This window comes from Hemibagrus wyckioides, linkage group LG14, assembly GCF_019097595.1.
Source record: "Hemibagrus wyckioides isolate EC202008001 linkage group LG14, SWU_Hwy_1.0, whole genome shotgun sequence".
Classification (NCBI taxonomy): Eukaryota; Metazoa; Chordata; class Actinopteri; order Siluriformes; family Bagridae; genus Hemibagrus; species Hemibagrus wyckioides.
The window spans coordinates 25,700,400-25,718,425 of NC_080723.1; the positions used below are offsets into that span (position 1 = coordinate 25,700,400).

At 43.4% G+C, this 18,026-nt stretch overlaps 2 protein-coding genes across 5 annotated transcripts in view; one reads left to right on the plus strand and one right to left on the minus strand.

The window, feature by feature from the left end:
- Nucleotides 1-8,497, plus strand: part of tert (telomerase reverse transcriptase) — a 15,333-nt gene extending 6,836 nt beyond the window's left edge. Inside the window, exons 2-16 of one of the 3 annotated variants that reach the window (XM_058407418.1) lie at nucleotides 1-29; nucleotides 219-411; nucleotides 4,048-4,201; nucleotides 4,330-4,482; nucleotides 4,600-4,761; nucleotides 4,842-4,931; nucleotides 5,511-5,593; nucleotides 5,766-5,882; nucleotides 6,194-6,220; nucleotides 6,608-6,793; nucleotides 6,924-7,050; nucleotides 7,134-7,195; nucleotides 7,340-7,464; nucleotides 7,911-8,033; nucleotides 8,271-8,497. The exon at nucleotides 1-29 is cut by the window's left edge and continues 1,199 nt beyond it. In XM_058407418.1, the coding sequence (XP_058263401.1) occupies nucleotides 1-29; nucleotides 219-411; nucleotides 4,048-4,201; nucleotides 4,330-4,482; nucleotides 4,600-4,761; nucleotides 4,842-4,931; nucleotides 5,511-5,593; nucleotides 5,766-5,882; nucleotides 6,194-6,220; nucleotides 6,608-6,793; nucleotides 6,924-7,050; nucleotides 7,134-7,195; nucleotides 7,340-7,464; nucleotides 7,911-8,033; nucleotides 8,271-8,374 (1,735 nt within the window). In that variant the 3' untranslated portion in view covers nucleotides 8,375-8,497. Of the gene's footprint in view, nucleotides 30-218; nucleotides 412-4,047; nucleotides 4,202-4,329; nucleotides 4,483-4,599; nucleotides 4,762-4,841; nucleotides 4,932-5,510; nucleotides 5,594-5,765; nucleotides 5,883-6,148; nucleotides 6,221-6,607; nucleotides 6,794-6,923; nucleotides 7,051-7,133; nucleotides 7,196-7,339; nucleotides 7,465-7,910; nucleotides 8,034-8,270 lie in introns of all 3 variants that reach the window. The other 2 variants (XM_058407417.1, XM_058407419.1) reach the window with 2 other exon arrangements.
- A 284-nt stretch (nucleotides 8,498-8,781) lies between these two features.
- The window catches only part of slc6a18 (solute carrier family 6 member 18), a 42,581-nt gene continuing 33,336 nt past the window's right edge, over nucleotides 8,782-18,026 (minus strand). For both annotated transcript variants that reach the window (XM_058407604.1, XM_058407603.1), the window contains 3 exons: nucleotides 10,300-10,459; nucleotides 9,858-10,020; nucleotides 8,782-9,349 (listed from right to left, as the gene is read on the minus strand). In XM_058407604.1, the coding sequence (XP_058263587.1) occupies nucleotides 9,137-9,349; nucleotides 9,858-10,020; nucleotides 10,300-10,459 (536 nt within the window). In that variant the 3' untranslated portion in view covers nucleotides 8,782-9,136. The remainder of the gene's footprint in view (nucleotides 9,350-9,857; nucleotides 10,021-10,299; nucleotides 10,460-18,026) is intronic.

Consider the following 18,026-nt stretch of genomic DNA (forward strand, 5'->3'; position numbering starts at 1 on the left):
CGACTGTCATTGGCTGGGGAATAAAAAACGTGAGTCCTGAAAGGCATGTTCTTCTTCTCCGTGTTCTGAGAGAGATTGATGGTGATGTGATGCTAACTGATTCAAGTTTATCTTTAGCTCCTCTTAGCTTTCAGTACGCTAACCTTGAGTAAACCACACCATCACCTCATTCATGATGGAACTCAGATGGTGTTTTCTGTCTCTGGTCTGTCCTGTAGGTCACTGCCCGAGTGAGCATCGCTACAGAGAGTGGATCTTTGGACAGTTTTTGCTCTGGATGCTGAAGGACTTTGTGATAGGTCTCGTGAAATCTGTATTTTACGTCACAGAGAGTGTTGGACATAAGCATGCGCTGAGATTCTACAGACGACACATTTGGACCAGACTGCAGGACCAGGCCTTCAGGTACAGGTCCATAACTACTGCGGTGATTATTGATTTTTTATAAGTAATTATTATGTCTAAATAAAGGCTGATGCAGCAGTCATTGTGATGTAGAAGAACATGTCTGCTGTTAAAAGCACACAGTGTCATACCAGGAAAGGGGTCACAGGTCCGAGGAGGGACAGAAAGGAATTCTACCCCTCTTCTTCTTCTTCTTTGGGCTTTTCCCTTCAGGGGTCTCCACAGTGAATCATCTCTCTCCACCTATCCTCCACCTATCTTCTGCATCCTCAACACTTACACCACTAGCTTCATATCCTCATTTATTACATCCATATACCTCCTCTTTGTCCTTCCTCTTTTCCTCCTGCCTGGCAGCTCCATGTCCAACATTCTCTTACAAATATACTCACTCTCCCTCCTCTGGACATGTCCACACCATCTTAATCTGTCCTCCCTAACTTTGTCCCCCAAACGTCCAACATGAGCTGTCCCTCTGATGTACTCGTTCCTAATCCTGTCTAACCGTGTCCCTCCCAAAGAGAACCTCAACATCTTCAGCTCTGCTACCTCCAGCTCTGACTCCTGTCTCTTCCTCAGTGACACTGTCTCTAAACCATACAGCATGGCCGGTCTCACCACTGTCCTGTATCACCTTCCCCTTGATTCTTACTGATATTTTTCTATCACACAGAACTCCCGACACCTTTCTCCACCCATTCCAACCTGCCTGCACTCGCTTCTTTACCTCTTTCCCACACTCTCCAGTACTCTGGACTGTTGACCCCAAGAACTTAAACTCCTGTACCTTCTTCACCTCTTCACCCTGTAATCTTACTGTTCCACTTCCCTCCCTGTCATTCACACACATGTACTCAGTCTTACTACCACTGACTTTCATTCCTCTTCTCTCCAGCACAAACCTCCACCTCTCCAGGTTTTCCTCCACCTGCTCCCTACTCTCACTACAGATCACAATGTCATCTGCAAACATCATTGTCCAAGGAGACTCCTGTCTGACCTCCTCTGACAACTGGTCCATCACCATAGCAAACAGGAAGGGGCTCAGAGCCGATCCCTGATGCAGTCCCACCTCCACTCTGAACTCCTCTGTCTGCCCTACAGCACACCTCACCACTGTCCTGCTCCTCTCATACATGTCCTGCACCACTCTGACATACTTCTCTGCTACTCCTGACTTCCTCATACAGTACCACAGCTCTTCTCTTGGCACCCTGTCATACGCTTTCTCCAAGTCTACAAACACACAGTGCAGCTCTCTCTGACCATCCCTATACTTCTCCATCAACATTCTCAGAGCAAAAATTGCATCTGTTGTGCTCTTTCTGGGCATGAAGCCATACTGCTGCTCAAAAATTTCCACTACCTTCCTTAACCTAGCTTCCACTACTCTTTCCCAGAGCTTCATTGTGTGGCTCATCAACTTTATCCCCCTATAGTTGCTGCAACTCTGCACATCACCCTTATTCTTAAAGATCGGCACTAATACACTTCTTCTCCATTCCTCAGGCATCTTCTCACTCTCTAAAACCCTGTTAAACAGACTAGTTAAAAATTCCACTGCCGCCTCTCCTAGACACTTCCAGACCTCCACCGGGATGTCATCAGGACCAACTGCCTTTCCACTTTTCATCCTCTTCAAAGCCTTCCTGACTTCATCCTTTCTAATCTTATCTACTTCCTGTTCCACAGAGTTCACCCCTTCTACTCTTTTTTCCCTCTCATTTTCCTCATTCATCAGCTCTTCAAAGTTCTCCTTCCATCTCCTCTGTACACTCTCCTCACTCATGAGCACCTTTCCATCTCTATCCTTAATAACTCTAACTTGCTGCACATCCTTCCCATCTCGATCCCTCTGCCTAGCTAACCTGTACAAGTTCTTCTCTCCTTCTCTAGTGTCTAACCTAGTGTACAACTCATCATACACCTTCTGCTTGGCCTTAGACACCTCCCTCTTCACTCTGTGCTGTAACTCCTTGTATTCCTGTCTATTCTCTTCAGTCCTGTCCATGTCCCACTTCTTCTTGGCTAACCTCTTCCTCTGAATACTATCCTGAACTTCCTCATTTCACCACCAAGTCTCCTTATCTTCTTTCCTCCTTCCAGATGACACACCCAGTACCTTTCTTCCTGTCTCCCTGATCACTTCTGCTGTAGTTTCCCAGTCATCTGGCAGCACTACCTGACCACCCAGAGCCTGCCTCAACTTCTGTCTAAGTTCCTCACAACATTCCTCCTTTTTCAGCTTCTACCACTTGGTTTTCTTCTCTATCATTGACCTCTGCTTACAGACCATCAGTCATCCTACACACCACCATCCTATGCTGTCTGGCTACACTCTCTCCCACTACCACTTTACAGTCACTAATCTCTTTCAGATTGCCTCTTCTACATAGGATGTAGTCTACCTGTGTGCTCCTACCTCCACTCTTGTAAGTCACTCTATGCTCCTCCCTCTTCTGAAAATAAGTGTTAACCACAGCCATGTCCATCCTCTTAGCAAAGTCCACTACCATCTGTCCTTCAAGGTTCCTTTCCTTAACTCCAAACTTGCCCATCACCTCCTCATCACCTGTGTTCCCCTCACCAACATGTCCATTAAAATCTGCTCCTATCACCACTCTCTCCCCCGTGGGAATACTCTCTATCACCTCATCTAATTCACCCCAGAATCTCTCTTTCTCCTCTAACTCACAACCTACCTGTGGGGCATAACCACTAACAACATTCAACATCACCCCTTCAACCTCTAACTTCAGACTCATCACCCTGTCTGACACTCTCATCACCTCCAGAACATTCCTCACAAAATCCTCCTTCAGGACCACACCTTCCCCATTTCTCTTACTATCCACACCATAATAAAACAACTTGAATCCTGCTCCTATACTACGAGCCTTGCTCCCCTTCCACCTGGTCTCCTGTACACACAGTATATCCACCTTCCTTCTCTCCATCATATCAGCCAGCTTTCTACCTTTCCCTGTCATAGTACCAACATTCAGAGTTCCTATTCTCAGTTCTACACTCTTACCTTTCCTCTTCTCTCTCTGTCTGCACACTCTCCTCCCTCCTCTTCTACTTCGACCAACAGTAGTTGTTGTTAACCTGGGCCTCGACTGATCCGGTATGAAATTCAGAGTACTGACGATTCGCATGATTAAATTTGGCAATGTTTATCGCCAGATGCCCTTCCTGACGCAACCCTCTCTATTTATCCGGGCTTGGGACCAGCACAGAAGTCACTGGACTGTGACCCCATGGCTAGATTAAATTCTACCTCTCTACAGGATTGTTTTTTTTTCTGCCCTGCCCCGTGTGGTCATCCACAGCTGTTACCCCACAGGGGTGTCATGGACTACAGTGTGAAACAGCTAGCAAACACAAGTGACCCTTTTAAAGGTCATTTTAAACCAGTGATGTCTCACGGCAAGAAAATAAAGTGCTGATCAGTAATCAGTATATTAATGTTTCATTATGTCCTTGCTAACTACTGGACATGCCCTTTAAGAAATGACCCTGAACTGGACATTTAGGCAATAGATCTAGAGCACTGGATTTCAGCTACCTGGACTGGTAACATGTCTGTGTGTGTGTGTTTATAGATCTTTAGAAGTTGTGTGTGTTGTGGGTCATTTTTAGGGAGCATCTCTCTAAAGGTCAATGGGAGGAGCTGAGTCCTGCAGAAGTGACCTCACTACCCAAGAACACTGTAACCTCCCGCATCCGATTTATCCCCAAATCCAACGGCATGCGTCCAATCACACGTTTAATTACCACAGGAGCAGCCATGCAGGTGTGTCTGTGTGTATGGTTCGGTATTGTAGTGTGTGTGTGTGTGTGTGTGTGTGTGTGGTTCTGTATTCTAGTGTGTGTGTGTGTGTGTGTGTGTGTGTACAATAGTTGAGTAGTTTGCTTGTCCAGTTCCAGAGTTCAGTGCGTGATCTTCAGAATGTGTTGAGTGTGTGTGTGCGAGAACGTCCGGTTCTGCTGGGCTCGACTGTGTGGGGACGACAGGACATCCACAGAGTGCTGAGGTCCATCACACACACACACACTCCGTTATACTTTGTTAAGGTAAATGAGCCCATTTTATTATCCTCATAGACCTTAGTGATTTATTTATTCTTTAAGATTTGTGTTTTCTTGTAATCTTCTGGTCACTCTGGTGTATGTGTGTGTGTGTTTCTGCAGGTGGACGTCAGTGGGGCCTATGACAGTCTCCCTCACGCCAAGCTGTTAGAGGTGGTGCGAGATGTTCTCAAGCCCATGGAGGAGAACCGGTTCTCTCTGAGACACTACGCTAAAGTGTGTACTGACTCCGAGCAGGAGATCAAGAAACACTCCTGTACCAGGGTACACACACACACACACACAAACTCTCACACACTCTTGTGCTGTATGCTGCCTGACCTGTATGTGTTATCTTCCTGAAGGCTGAGGCGTGTGAATCGTTGAACATGAAGGGTTTTGTAATGGACGAGCAGAACAGTGGAAAGCTCCGTGATGCCATCTTAGTGGAGAAGGTTAGTAACCAAACTTTTTTCTTCAGTGTGTGTGTGTGTGTTTGAAGAATCATGTACTGTATAAATGTGGGATTCTGCTTTAGTGCGTTTTGGACTAATGCACTTGTAGATAGAGCAAGCAGATGTTTGATGAAGAGTAGAAGAAACATCTGGAAGACCTGCATGAAGAGAAATGTGTTGCAGCATGTGTGGAGAACCATCGCTGACCATCCAACACTCCAGTTTATTAACAGTACTAGACGGTAACTGGTGACATCAGGGTGCTCTCGACTGCACATTTTCACTGACCTTCACATGGTTTGGTGGAGAGTGAAAGCTGTTTTTGAGAATAGGAGCAGTCCAGAGAACTGACCCATGGTTCTTTCAAGCAAGGTGTGAGACTTTGTGTGGTCCAGATCATGAATGGAAGCTATCTACTCAATGTGCCGAGAGGAGCAGGCAGGACTGATGGACCAGGCTTTAAAAAAGAAGAAAAATAATTTTTAAAAAAGCTATGCAGATACTTCCTTCTTACATGGGATGACCAGGGAACAGGTCAGGAGAATCTTCTCATAATAATCTCTCATTTGTCTTCCACAGCTCTCTGTGGAAGTTAAGGGCTCAGACGTGTTTCGTTTCTTTGAGCAGATGCTGAGCAGCTATATCATCCAGTACGACAGGAAGTAGGTTTCCATTCCTGATGGATTGCTTTGGTAGAACGTTCACACACTGTTCCTCTTACCCATAATGCACTGCAACACAGCATAATATTCATTCTAATTAGCGTTGGATATCAAGATCTAGGCTTATACAGCATGCTGAAATATGTTGGGTTTTTGTGTGTGTGTGTTGCAGATTGTTCCGGCAGGTGTGTGGTGTTCCTCAGGGTTCTGCTGTCTCCACCATGCTCTGTAATTTGTGTTATGGTCACATGGAGAACTGTGTGCTGAAGAACTTCACAGAGAAAGGAGGGTGAGACTCCACTCTTACAAAACTATGATATAGATGGTGACATCAACCTTATTTGTGTGTGTGTGGGTGTGTGTGTGGGTGTGTGTGTGTGGGTGTGTGTGGGTGTGGGTGTGTGTGTGGGTGTGTGTGTGGGTGTGTGTGTGGGTGTGTGTGTGTGTGTGTGTGTGGGTGTGTGTGTGTGGGTGTGTGGGTGTGTGTGGGTGTGGGTGTGTGTGTGGGTGTGTGTGTGGGTGTGTGTGTGGGTGTGGGTGTGTGTGTGTGTATAGTTATCTGATGCGGTTGGTGGATGATTTTTTGCTGATCACTCCCAGACTAAGTAAAGCAGTGGACTTCCTCAGGTATGACTGTTACACAATACACCACAATCTAACTCCATTACACAGTGTCTGTGTCTGTCTGTCTGTCTGTCTGTGTCTGTTTGTGTGTCTGTCTCTGTCTCTCTGTCTCTCTGTCTGTCTCTTTGTCTGTTTGTCTGTTTGTTTCTGTGTCTGTCTGTCTGCCTATTTGTCTGTCTGTCTGTCTATGTATGTCTGTCTCTAGTAACCCTCAGAAAGTGGCAATGAATATGTAATCTAATTTGATAACACAGTGTTTGTCTGTCTGTATGTCTCTGTCTGTCTGTGTGTCTGTCTGGTTGTCTGTGTGTCTGTCTGTTTGTCTGTGTGTCTCTCCATCTGTCTCTCTGTCTGTCTGTCTGTCTCTCCATCTGTTGGTCTGTCTGTTAGGACGTTGATGGCAGGTGTTCCAGGTTACGGCTGTGTGATTAACCCTCAGAAGGTGGCAGTGAATTTCCCGGTGAGGGATGAGCTGAAGTGTGAGGAGATGATGGAATTCCCGGCACACTGTATGTTCCCGTGGTGTGGCCTGCTGCTGGACACTCGCTCTCTCCATGTCTACAACGATTACTCCGGGTACGTCTCTCCAACAACATCTTCCCATCTCTCCATCTCCGATCTCTCCATCTCTTCATCTTTCCACCTCTCCATCTCAAATATTTACCTTTCAAACCCAACTATAAACTCTTTATCCTCACCCATTCAGGTACGCTGGCCAATCACTGCGCTACAGCCTGACGCTAGACTCCACCCACTCTCCTGCTGTGTTCATGAGGAAGAAGCTGCTGAATATTCTCAGGCTGAAATGTGACAGCGTTCTTCTTGACCTTCAAGTGAGTCAGTCACAAAGAGTGACCGCTGTATAATATCAAATAAACATTGAATCATGATTCATTTTATTGTTCATTTTCTACAGTTAAACTCCACTGAAGCAGTGTACAAAAACATCTACAAGATTCTCTTGCTGCAGGCCATGAGGTACTACACCTCTCCTACCATCTCCACAGCTCTCCACACTGATCTCCACACTGATCTCCATTCATTTCTAGCCATCTCTTCTTTGTGTATCAGTTCCCCATGTAGCACTATACATCATCAGCATCTGTGTGTGTGTGTGTGAAGGTTTCATGTGTGTGTGAAGAGTTTGCCGTTAGGACAGGGTGTGTGGACAAACCCAGTTATTTTCCTGAAGATGATCTGGATTATGGTGAAGATTACCAACAAGAGCATCACACACAGCAACTCAGGCAAGACACACACTCACACGCACACACAGACACACACACACACACACGTTAAAATAAAGTTGAAGCTCTGAGTTTAAGTGAGACAGATCAGATATCTTCAGTATTATGTGTTTAATGGGAGGAGTGGATGTGGATGTACAGAGAGGTGCAGTGTTAGAGCACATGAAGAGGATGGAGCTGGTAAAATGTTATCGTCTGTGTGTGTGTGTGTGTGTGTGTGTGTGTGTGTTATGACCACCAGGGGGCAGTGTAGGAATGCAGGACAATAATTCTGGGTCAGAAATTCTAATGACCCCCAATTATTGCATTAATCAGTGCATTACAGTAAATACATGTTTGCTAAATCACATTTAAACAAAACTCTCCCTTTCTGTCTTCCTCTGTCTACCTCTCTCCTCTCTCCCTCTCTCTCTCTCTCTCTCTCTCTCCCTCCCTCTCCCCAGTAGGAGTGTGTGTGGACGGTGTGTTACAGTGTGAAGCCGTACAGTTGTTGTGTTGTTTAGCGTTTGACGCGGTCCTGTCACGTGATCGCTCTTTGTACCGCCTCCTCCTCCGTCACATCCACAAACGTGAGTGAGATTTCACGTCTTTATTGTTTTTATACCTCAGTGTGAGGATTAATCTTTCTGTAATATAAACACCTGTGTCAGCTCCTCTATGATGTCCTCGTGTGAGGATATAAACTTTTCCGAGGTCTCCTCACGTCGTGACGTTTTAGACTCACGTCACTGCAGTCTGTACACACTGGTATCTTCACTCAGTACAGCTCCTGAGTGTCATGTTTATTTGTACCGTTTTCTCCACAGGGAAGAGGTGTCTAATGAGCACGCTCCGTGGCGTCAGACTGGCACGAGTTTTCCAGGCAGCGACTCCCAGAATTCCTCCTGACTTCACCACCATCCGCATCTGACCCATCCACTCTCACCAGCAGTGACCACACAATTCACTGGGTGTTTATGTAACTAGGATTTATACTGTTATTAAAAACTATCATCAATGGTTCAGGTGACCTCTCATTGTTTTTATAAATAAACCAGTCATATGTTTGTTTTCTGGTTGTATAAGTGTGTAGATGTGGGCGGGGCTAACACTTCTCTATTTAACTGTCATGAAATTATAAACCTGTCATCCACACTGCTGCCATACGATACATTCTGATTTGAATAGATTGGATTGGAATAGATGAGATTAGATTAGAATAAATTAGAATAGATTAGATTACACTAGACTAGATTAGACTAGATTATATTGGATTAGATTGGGGATTAGTATGAGCTCTGAGCAGTTTAGCATTAAGAGCACTTCATCTTGCGTTCATCTCATTTATTTATTTATTGAAATATCAGGAAACATTCTTTTACATCAGAGACACAAATAATAACAGAACCATGAAGAGAGACGTGATTTAAATATATAAACAGTCTAATACAATTATTCATCATCATCATCATTATTTCAGAACATAATTCCTCTGTTTCTCCGTGTTTACCCCTCTGTGCTCTCACTCATCCCCAGACTGCTCGCGGTCTCTCTCCAGGGATTAGTGTTGGTTATACTTCATCACCTTTAGCGCTAGCTAGCGTAGCCTCACGCAGTAGCGAGACATCATTAACAGCAGGATGATTTTCAGCACAGAAATAAAGGAGAATAAAGTGTAGGTGTTTGTGTGGGTTTACTGGTCAGGGATATAGGCTCCGTTGGTGTAGGGGTTCTCGGGTTGTATGTCTGAGAGGGAGTGTGTGTGTGTGTGAGAGTGTGTGAGGCGTCTGATGAGGTGATACAGAGCTACGATGGGGATGGGGATGACCGGCAGAGCCGAGAGCAGCACGCAGATCGCAAACACCCAGTCAGGATACGGCTTTACCTCCGCTTCTGGGAACTTAGACTACACATACACACACACACACACACATACACACACAAAGTGATGAGATCTATCTATCTATTCTGTTATTGTTTATTCTGATTTTTCTTATCTTTTTGTCTATTTATTTGTTAACTTACATTTTTTTATTTATTGGGATTTTATTATTTTTTATATTTGATTCTTTCTTTCTTTCTTGTCCTTATTTTCTTCTTTTCTGTGTTTATTAATTCCCTTAATCCTTTCTTACTCTTTGCATATTTGAGTTTATTTTTCTAATCCCTTTTTCATTTATTTATTTATTTATTATTTGTTTGTTTGTTTGTTTGTTTATTCTGTCAGTCTTCTGATTCTTTTTTCTTTTTCAGCTGATTTAGGGAGCCAGTGAGCCCCAGACCCAGAGTAGTGAGTTTAGAAGGAGCAGTGATGATGTCAGCACTGTTATAACACTGTTATTAATCATTAATCAGCTTTATAAGCCTAGCTGTACAGCGTGTAGCTAAGCTAATGTGTGGAGAATTTCTCTTACATATTGTGGGTTCCAGGCGGGGTATTCGGGGTGCACCTGCACCTGCACCACCACATACGCCACCAGCACCACCAGCAGCATGACTGGACTGATTCCCATCCAGCACACACGCCAGAATATATTGGGCTTTCGTCCTGTCATGAACTCAATATCTTCACTGAACCTGAGAACAGAGGTACGAGAGTCAGATCAGGAGCCACTGTAAAGCCTAAACGGGACAAATCATCCGATGAAGTATATATAAAAGAATGAAGGAGAAGGAGGAAAAGAAGGACGTGAGCAGAAATCACTGATCTGTGAGCAGATACTCATGGATTCTCCAAACTATCACCAAACTCTCTGATCTCCTACGACCTGTTCCACTGAAGCACTTCCTTCTCATGTTCACATAAAGACCTGACTACTAATAGTGACCTGTTAAAACAACAACTCTAACACTGACCGTCCCATTCCATAGAAAACGACAACGGCAATGATTTCAAAGAAGGCGATGATGAGGAGCGGGACGGAGCCAACGTAGCTGTTAAATATCTCCAGCCAGTAATTTCCTGACCCCATGGTGAAGATCAGAGCCACCAGGAAAGATATCACACAGATTAGTGCTGGTGAGAGAGAGAGAGAGAGAGAGAGAGAGAGAGAGAGAGAGAGAATGAATATATTACAGTATTCTTCATAGATAATATAAATAATATATAGTAATGTGTAATATAATAATATAAAGTGTGTCTAGTGTGTGGTTAGTGTGTATTGAGTGTGTGGTAAGAGTGTGGTTAGTGTGTATTGAGTGTGTGGTAAGAGTGTGGTTATTGTGTATTGAGTGTGTGGTGAGTGTTTATTGAGTATGTGGTTAGTGTGTATTGAGTATGTGGTTAGTGTGTTGAGTGTGTGGTAAGAGTGTGGTTAGTGTGTATTGAGTGTGTGGTAAGAGTGTGGTTAGTGTGTATTGAGTGTGTGGTAAGAGTGTGGTTATTGTGTGGTAAGAGTGTGGTTATTGTGTATTGAGTGTGTGGTTAGTGTTTATTGAGTATGTGGTTAGTGTGTATTGAGTATGTGGTTAGTGTGTTGAGTGTGTGGTAAGAGTGTGGTTAGTGTGTATTGAGTGTGTGGTAAGAGTGTGGTTAGTGTGTATTGAGTGTGTGGTAAGAGTGTGGTTATTGTGTGGTAAGAGTGTGGTTATTGTGTATTGAGTGTGTGGTTATTGTGTATTGAGTGTGTGGTTATTGTGTATTGAGTGTGTGGTTATTGTGTATTGAGTATGTGGTTAGTGTGTATTGAGTGTGGTAAGAGTGTGGTTAGTGTGTATTGAGTGTGTGGTAAGAGTGTGGTTAGTGTGTATTGAGTGTGTGGTAAGAGTGTGGTTAGTGTGTATTGAGTGTGTGGTAAGAGTGTGGTTATTGTGTGGTAAGAGTGTGGTTATTGTGTATTGAGTGTGTGGTGAGTGTTTATTGAGTATGTGGTTAGTGTGTATTGAGTATGTGGTTAGTGTGTTGAGTGTGTGGTAAGAGTGTGGTTAGTGTGTATTGAGTGTGTGGTAAGAGTGTGGTTAGTGTGTATTGAGTGTGTGGTAAGAGTGTGGTTATTGTGTGGTAAGAGTGTGGTTATTGTGTATTGAGTGTGTGGTTAGTGTGTATTGAGTGTGTGGTTAGTGTGTATTGAGTGTGTGGTTAGTGTGTATTGAGTATGTGGTTAGTGTGTATTGAGTGTGGTAAGAGTGTGATAAGTGTGTATTGAGTGTGTGGTAAGAGTGTGGTTAGTGTGTATTGAGTGTGTGGTAAGAGTGTGGTTAGTGTGTATTGAGTGTGTGGTTATTGTGTATTGAGTGTGTGGTTAGTGTGTGGTTAGTGTGTATTGAGTATGTGGTTAGTGTGTATTGAGTGTGTGGTAAGAGTGTGGTTAGTGTGTATTGAGTGTGTGGTTAGTGTGTATTGAGTGTGTGGTTATTGTGTATTGAGTGTGTGGTTAGTGTGTGGTTAGTGTGTATTGAGTGTGTGGTTAGTGTGTATTGAGTATGTGGTTAGTGTGTATTGAGTGTGTGGTAAGAGTGTGGTTAGTGTGTATTGAGTGTGTGGTTAGTGTGTATTGAGTGTGTGGTTAGTGTGTGGTTAGTGTGTATTGAGTGTGTGGTTAGTGTGTATTGAGTATGTGGTTAGTGTGTATTGAGTGTGTGGTAAGAGTGTGGTTAGTGTGTATTGAGTGTGTGGTTAGTGTGTATTGAGTATGTGGTTATTGTGTATTGAGTGTGTTGTTATTGTGTATTGAGTGTGTGGTTAGTGTGTATTGAGTGTGTGGTTAGTGTGTATTGAGTGTGTGGTTATTGTGTATTGAGTGTGTGGTTATTGTGTATTGAGTGTGTGGTTAGTGTGTATTGAGTGTGTGGTTAGTGTGTATTGAGTATGTGGTTAGTGTGTATTGAGTGTGTGGTTATTGTGTATTGAGTATGTGGTTAGTGTGTATTGAGTGTGTGGTAAGAGTGTGGTTAGTGTGTATTGAGTGTGTGGTTAGTGTGTATTGAGTATGTGGTTAGTGTGTATTGAGTGTGTGGTAAGAGTGTGGTAAGAGTGTGGTTAGTGTGTATTGAGTATGTGGTTAGTGTGTATTGAGTATGTGGTAAGAGTGTGGTAAGAGTGTGGTTAGTGTGTATTGAGTATGTGGTTAGTGTGTATTGAGTGTGTGGTAAGAGTGTGGTTATTGTGTATTGAGTATGTGGTTAGTGTGTATTGAGTATGTGGTTAGTGTGTATTGAGTGTGTGGTAAGAGTGTGGTTAGTGTGTATTGAGTATGTGGTAAGAGTGTGGTAAGAGTGTGGTTAGTGTGTATTGAGTATGTGGTTAGTGTGTATTGAGTGTGTGGTAAGAGTGTGGTTATTGTGTATTGAGTATGTGGTTAGTGTGTATTGAGTATGTGGTTAGTGTGTATTGAGTGTGTGGTAAGAGTGTGGTTAGTGTGTACTGAGTGTGTGGTTAGTGTGTATTGAGTATGTGGTTAGTGTGTATTGAGTGTGTGGTTATTGTGTATTGAGTGTGTGGTTAGTGTGTATTGAGTGTGTGGTAAGAGTGTGGTTAGTGTGTATTGAGTATGTGGTAAGAGTGTGGTAAGAGTGTGGTTAGTGTGTATTGAGTATGTGGTTAGTGTGTATTGAGTGTGTGGTAAGAGTGTGGTTATTGTGTATTGAGTATGTGGTTAGTGTGTATTGAGTATGTGGTAAGAGTGTGGTAAGAGTGGGGTTAGTGTGAATTGAGTGTGTGGTTAGTGTGTATTGAGTGTGTGGTAAGAGTGGGGTTAGTGTGTATTGAGTGTGTGGTTAGTGTGAATTGAGTGTATGGTAAGAGTGGGGTTAGTGTGAATTGAGTGTGTGGTTAGTGTGTATTGAGTGTGTGGTAAGAGTGGGGTTAGTGTGAATTGAGTGTGTGGTTAGTGTGTATTGAGTGTGTGGTAAGAGTGGGGTTAGTGTGTATTGAGTGTGTGGTAAGAGTGGGAATAGTGTGAATTGAGTGTGTGGTTAGTGTGTATTGAGTGTGTGGTAAGAGTTGGGTTAGTGTGAATTGAGTGTGTGGTTAGTGTGTATTGAGTGTGTGGTAAGAGTGGGGTTAGTGTGAATTGAGTGTGTGGTTAGTGTGTATTGAGTGTGTGGTAAGAGTTGGGTTAGTGTGAATTGAGTGTGTGGTTAGTGTGTATTGAGTGTGTGGTAAGAGTGGGGTTAGTGTGAATTGAGTGTGTGGTTAGTGCGTATTGAGTGTGTGGTAAGAGTGGGGTTAGTGTGAATTGAGTGTGTGGTTAGTGTGTATTGAGTGTGTGGTAAGAGTGGGGTTAGTGTGAATTGAGCGTGTGGTTAGTGTGTGTGGAGTGTGTGGTAAGAGTGGGGTTAGTGTGAATTGAGTGTGTGGTTAGTGTGAATTGAGTGTGTGGTTAGTGTGTATTGAGTGTGTGGTTAGTGTGTGTGGAGTGTGTGGTTAGTGTGTATTGAGTGTGTGGTAAGAGTGTGGTTAGTGTGAACTGAGTGTGTGGTTAATGTGTATTGAGTGTGTGGTAAGAGTGGGGTTAGTGTGAATTGAGTGTGTGGTTAGTGTGTATTGAGTGTGTGGTAAGAGTGGGGTTAGTGTGAATTGAGTGTATGGTAAGAGTAGGGTTAGTGTGTATTGAGTGTGTGGTTAGTGTGTATTGAGTGTGTGGTAAGAGTGGGGTTAGTGTGTATTGAGTGTGTAGTAAGAGTGGGGTTAGTGTGAATTGAGTGTGTGGTTAGTGTGAATTGAGTGTGTGGTAAGAGTGGGGTTAGTGTGAATTGAGTGTGTGGTAAGAGTGGGGTTAGTGTGTATTGAGTGTGTGGTTAGTGTGTATTGAGTGTGTGGTAAGAGTGGGGTTAGTGTGAATTGCGTGTGTGGTTAGTGTGTATTGAGTGTGTGGTAAGAGTGGGGTTAGTGTGAATTGAGTGTGTGGTTAGTGTGTATTGAGTGTGTGGTAAGAGTGGGGTTAGTGTGAATTGCGTGTGTGGTTAGTGTGTATTGAGTGTGTGGTAAGAGTGGGGTTAGTGTGAATTGAGTGTGTGGTTAGTGTGTATTGAGTGTGTGGTAAGATTGGGGTTAGTGTGAATTGAGTGTGTGGTTAGTGCGTATTGAGTGTGTGGTAAGAGTGGGATTAGTGTGAATTGAGTGTGTGGTTAGTGTGTATTGAGTGTGTGGTAAGAGTGGGGTTAGTGTGAATTGAGCATGTGGTTAGTGTGTGTGGAGTGTGTGGTAAGAGTGGGGTTAGTGTGAATTGAGTGTGTGGTTAGTGTGTATTGAGTGTGTGGTTAGTGTGTGTGGAGTGTGTGGTTAGTGTGAATTGAGTATGTGGTTAGTGCGTATTGAGTGTGTGGTTAGTGTGTATTGAGTATGTGGTTAGTGTGTATTGAGTGTGTGGTAAGAGTGTGGTTAGTGTGAATTGAGTATGTGGTTAGTGTGTATTGAGTGTGTGGTAAGAGTGTGGTTAGTGTGAATTGAGTATGTGGTTAGTGTGTATTGAGTGTGTGGTAAGAGTGGGGTTAGTGTGAATTGAGTGTGTGGTTAGTGTGTTTTGAGTGTGTGGTTAGTGTGTATTGAGTGTGTGGTTAGTGTGTATTGAGTGTGTGGTTAGTGTGTGTGGAGTGTGTGGTTATTGTGAATTGAGTGTGTGGTTAGTGTGTATTGAGTGTGTGGTTAGTGTGTATTGAGTGTGTGGTAAGAGTGGGGTTAGAGTGAATTGAGCGTGTGGTTAGTGTGTGTGGAGTGTGTGGTAAGAGTGGGGTTAGTGTGAATTGAGTGTGTGGTTAGTGTGTATTGAGTGTGTGGTAAGAGTGGGGTTAGTGGGAATTGAGTGTGTGGTTAGTGTGTATTGAGTGTGTGGTAAGAGTGTGGTTAGTGTGTATTGAGTGTGTGGTAAGAGTGTGGTTATTGTGTATTGAGTATGTGGTTAGTGTGTATTGAGTGTGTGGTTAGTGTGTATTGAGTATGTGGTTAGTGTGTATTGAGTGTGTGGTAAGAGTGTGGTTAGTGTGTATTGAGTGTGTGGTTAGTGTGTATTGAGTGTGTGGTTAGTGTGTATTGAGTGTGTGGTTAGTGTGTGTGGAGTGTGTGGTTAGTGTGTATTGAGTGTGTGGTAAGAGTGTGGTTAGTGTGAATTGAGTGTGTGGTTAGTGTATATTGAGTGTGTGGTAAGAGTGGGGTTAGTGTGAATTGAGTGTGTGGTAAGAGTGGGGTTAGTGTGAATTGAGTGTGTGGTTAGTGTGTATTGAGTGTGTGGTTAGTGTGTATTGAGTGTGTGGTTAGTGTGTATTGAGTGTGTGGTTAGTGTGTATTGAGTGTGTGGTTAGTGTGTGTGGAGTGTGTGGTTAGTGTGAATTGAGTGTGTGGTTAGTGTGTATTGAGTGTGTGGTTAGTGTGAATTGAGTATGTGGTTAGTGCGTATTGAGTGTGTGGTTAGTGTGTATTGAGTATGTGGTTAGTGTGTATTGAGTGTGTGGTTAGTGTGTGTGGAGTGTGTGGTTAGTGTGAATTGAGTGTGTGGTTAGTGTGTATTGAGTGTGTGGTTAGTGTGTATTGAGTGTGTGGTAAGAGTGTGGTTAGTGTGTATAGAGTGTGTGGTAAGCGTGTGGTTATTGTGTATTGAGTATGTGGTTAGTGTGTATTGAGTGTGTGGTTAGTGTGTATTGAGTATGTGGTTAGTGTGTATTGAGTGTGTGGTAAGAGTGTGGTTATTGTGTATTGAGTGTGTGGTTATTGTGTATTGAGTGTGTGGTTATTGTGTATTGAGTGAGTGGTTAGTGTGTGTGGAGTGTGTGGTTTGTGTGTATTGAGTGTGTGGTAAGAGTGTGGTTAGTGTGAATTGAGTGTGTGGTTAGTGTGTATTGAGTGTGTGGTTAGTGTGTGTGGAGTGTGTGGTTAGTGTGAATTGAGTGTGTGGTTAGTGTGTATTGAGTGTGTGGTTAGTGTGTGTGGAGTGTGTGGTTAGTGTGAATTGAGTGTGTGGTTAGTGTGTATTGAGTGTGTGGTTAGTGTGTGTGGAGTGTGTGGTTAGTGTGAATTGAGTGTGTGGTTAGTGTGTGTGGAGTGTGTGGTTAGTGTGAATTGAGTATGTGGTTAGTGTGTATTGAGTGTGTGGTAAGAGTGGGGTTAGTGTGAATTGAGTATGTGGTTAGTGTGTATTGAGTGTGTGGTAAGAGTGGGGTTAGTGTGTATTGAGTGTGTGGTTAGTGTGTGTGGAGTGTGTGGTTAGTGTGAACTGAGTGTGTGGTTAGTGTGTGTGGAGTGTGTGGTTAGTGTGAATTGAGTATGTGGTTAGTGCGTATTGAGTGTGTGGTAAAAGTGTGGTTAGTGTGAATTGAGTATGTGGTTAGTGTGTATTGAGTGTGTGGTAAGAGTGTGGTTAGTGTGAATTGAGTATGTGGTTAGTGTGTATTGAGTGTGTGGTAAGAGTGGGGTTAGTGTGAATTGAGTGTGTGGTTAGTGTGTATTGAGTGTGTGGTAAGAGTGGGGTTAGTGTGTATTGAGTATGTGGTTAGTGTGTATTGAGTGTGTGGTAAAAGTGTGGTTAGTGTGAATTGAGTATGTGGTTAGTGTGTATTGAGTGTGTGGTAAGAGTGTGGTTAGTGTGAATTGAGTATGTGGTTAGTGTGTATTGAGTGTGTGGTAAGAGTGGGGTTAGTGTGAATTGAGTGTGTGGTTAGTGTGTATTGAGTGTGTGGTTAGTGTGTATTGAGTGTGTGGTTAGTGTGTGGTTAGTGTGTATTGAGTGTGTGGTTAGTGTGTATTGAGTGTGTGGTTAGTGTGAATTGTGTGGTTAGTGTGAATTGAGTGTGTGGTTAGTGTGTGTGGAGTGTGTGGTTAGTGTGAATTGAGTGTGTGGTTAGTTTGTATTGAGTGTGTGGTAAGAGTGTGGGTAGTGTGAATTGAGTGTGTGGTTAGTGTGTATTGAGTGTGTGGTAAGAGTGTGGTTAGTGTGTATTGAGTGTGTGGTAAGAGTGGGGTTAGAGTGAATTGAGCGTGTGGTTAGTGTGTGTGGAGTGTGTGGTAAGAGTGGGGTTAGTGTGAATTGAGTGTGTGGTTAGTGTGTGTGCAGTGTGTGGTTAGTGTGAATTGAGTGTGTGGTAAGAGTGTGGTTAGTGTGAATTGAGTGTGTGGTTAGTGTGTATTGAGTGTGTGGTAAGAGTGTGGTTAGTGTGAATTGAGTGTGTGGTTAGTGTGTATTGAGTGTGTGGTAAGAGTGTGGTTAGTGTGAATTGAGTGTGTGGTTAGTGTGTATTGAGTGTGTGGTAAGAGTGGGGTTAGTGTGAATTGAGTGTGTGGTTAGTGCGTATTGAGTGTGTGGTAAGAGTGGGGTTAGTGGGAATTGAGTGTGTGGTTAGTGTGTATTGAGTGTGTGGTAAGAGTGTGGTTAGTGTGTATTGAGTGTGTGGTAAGAGTGTGGTTATTGTGTATTGAGTATGTGGTTAGTGTGTATTGAGTGTGTGGTTAGTGTGTATTGAGTATGTGGTTAGTGTGTATTGAGTGTGTGGTAAGAGTGTGGTTAGTGTGAATTGAGTGTGTGGTTAGTGTGTATTGAGTGTGTGGTAAGAGTGTGGTTAGTGTGAATTGAGTGTGTGGTTAGTGTGTATTGAGTGTGTGGTAAGAGTGGGGTTAGTGTGAGTTGAGTGTGTGGTTAGTGCGTATTGAGTGTGTG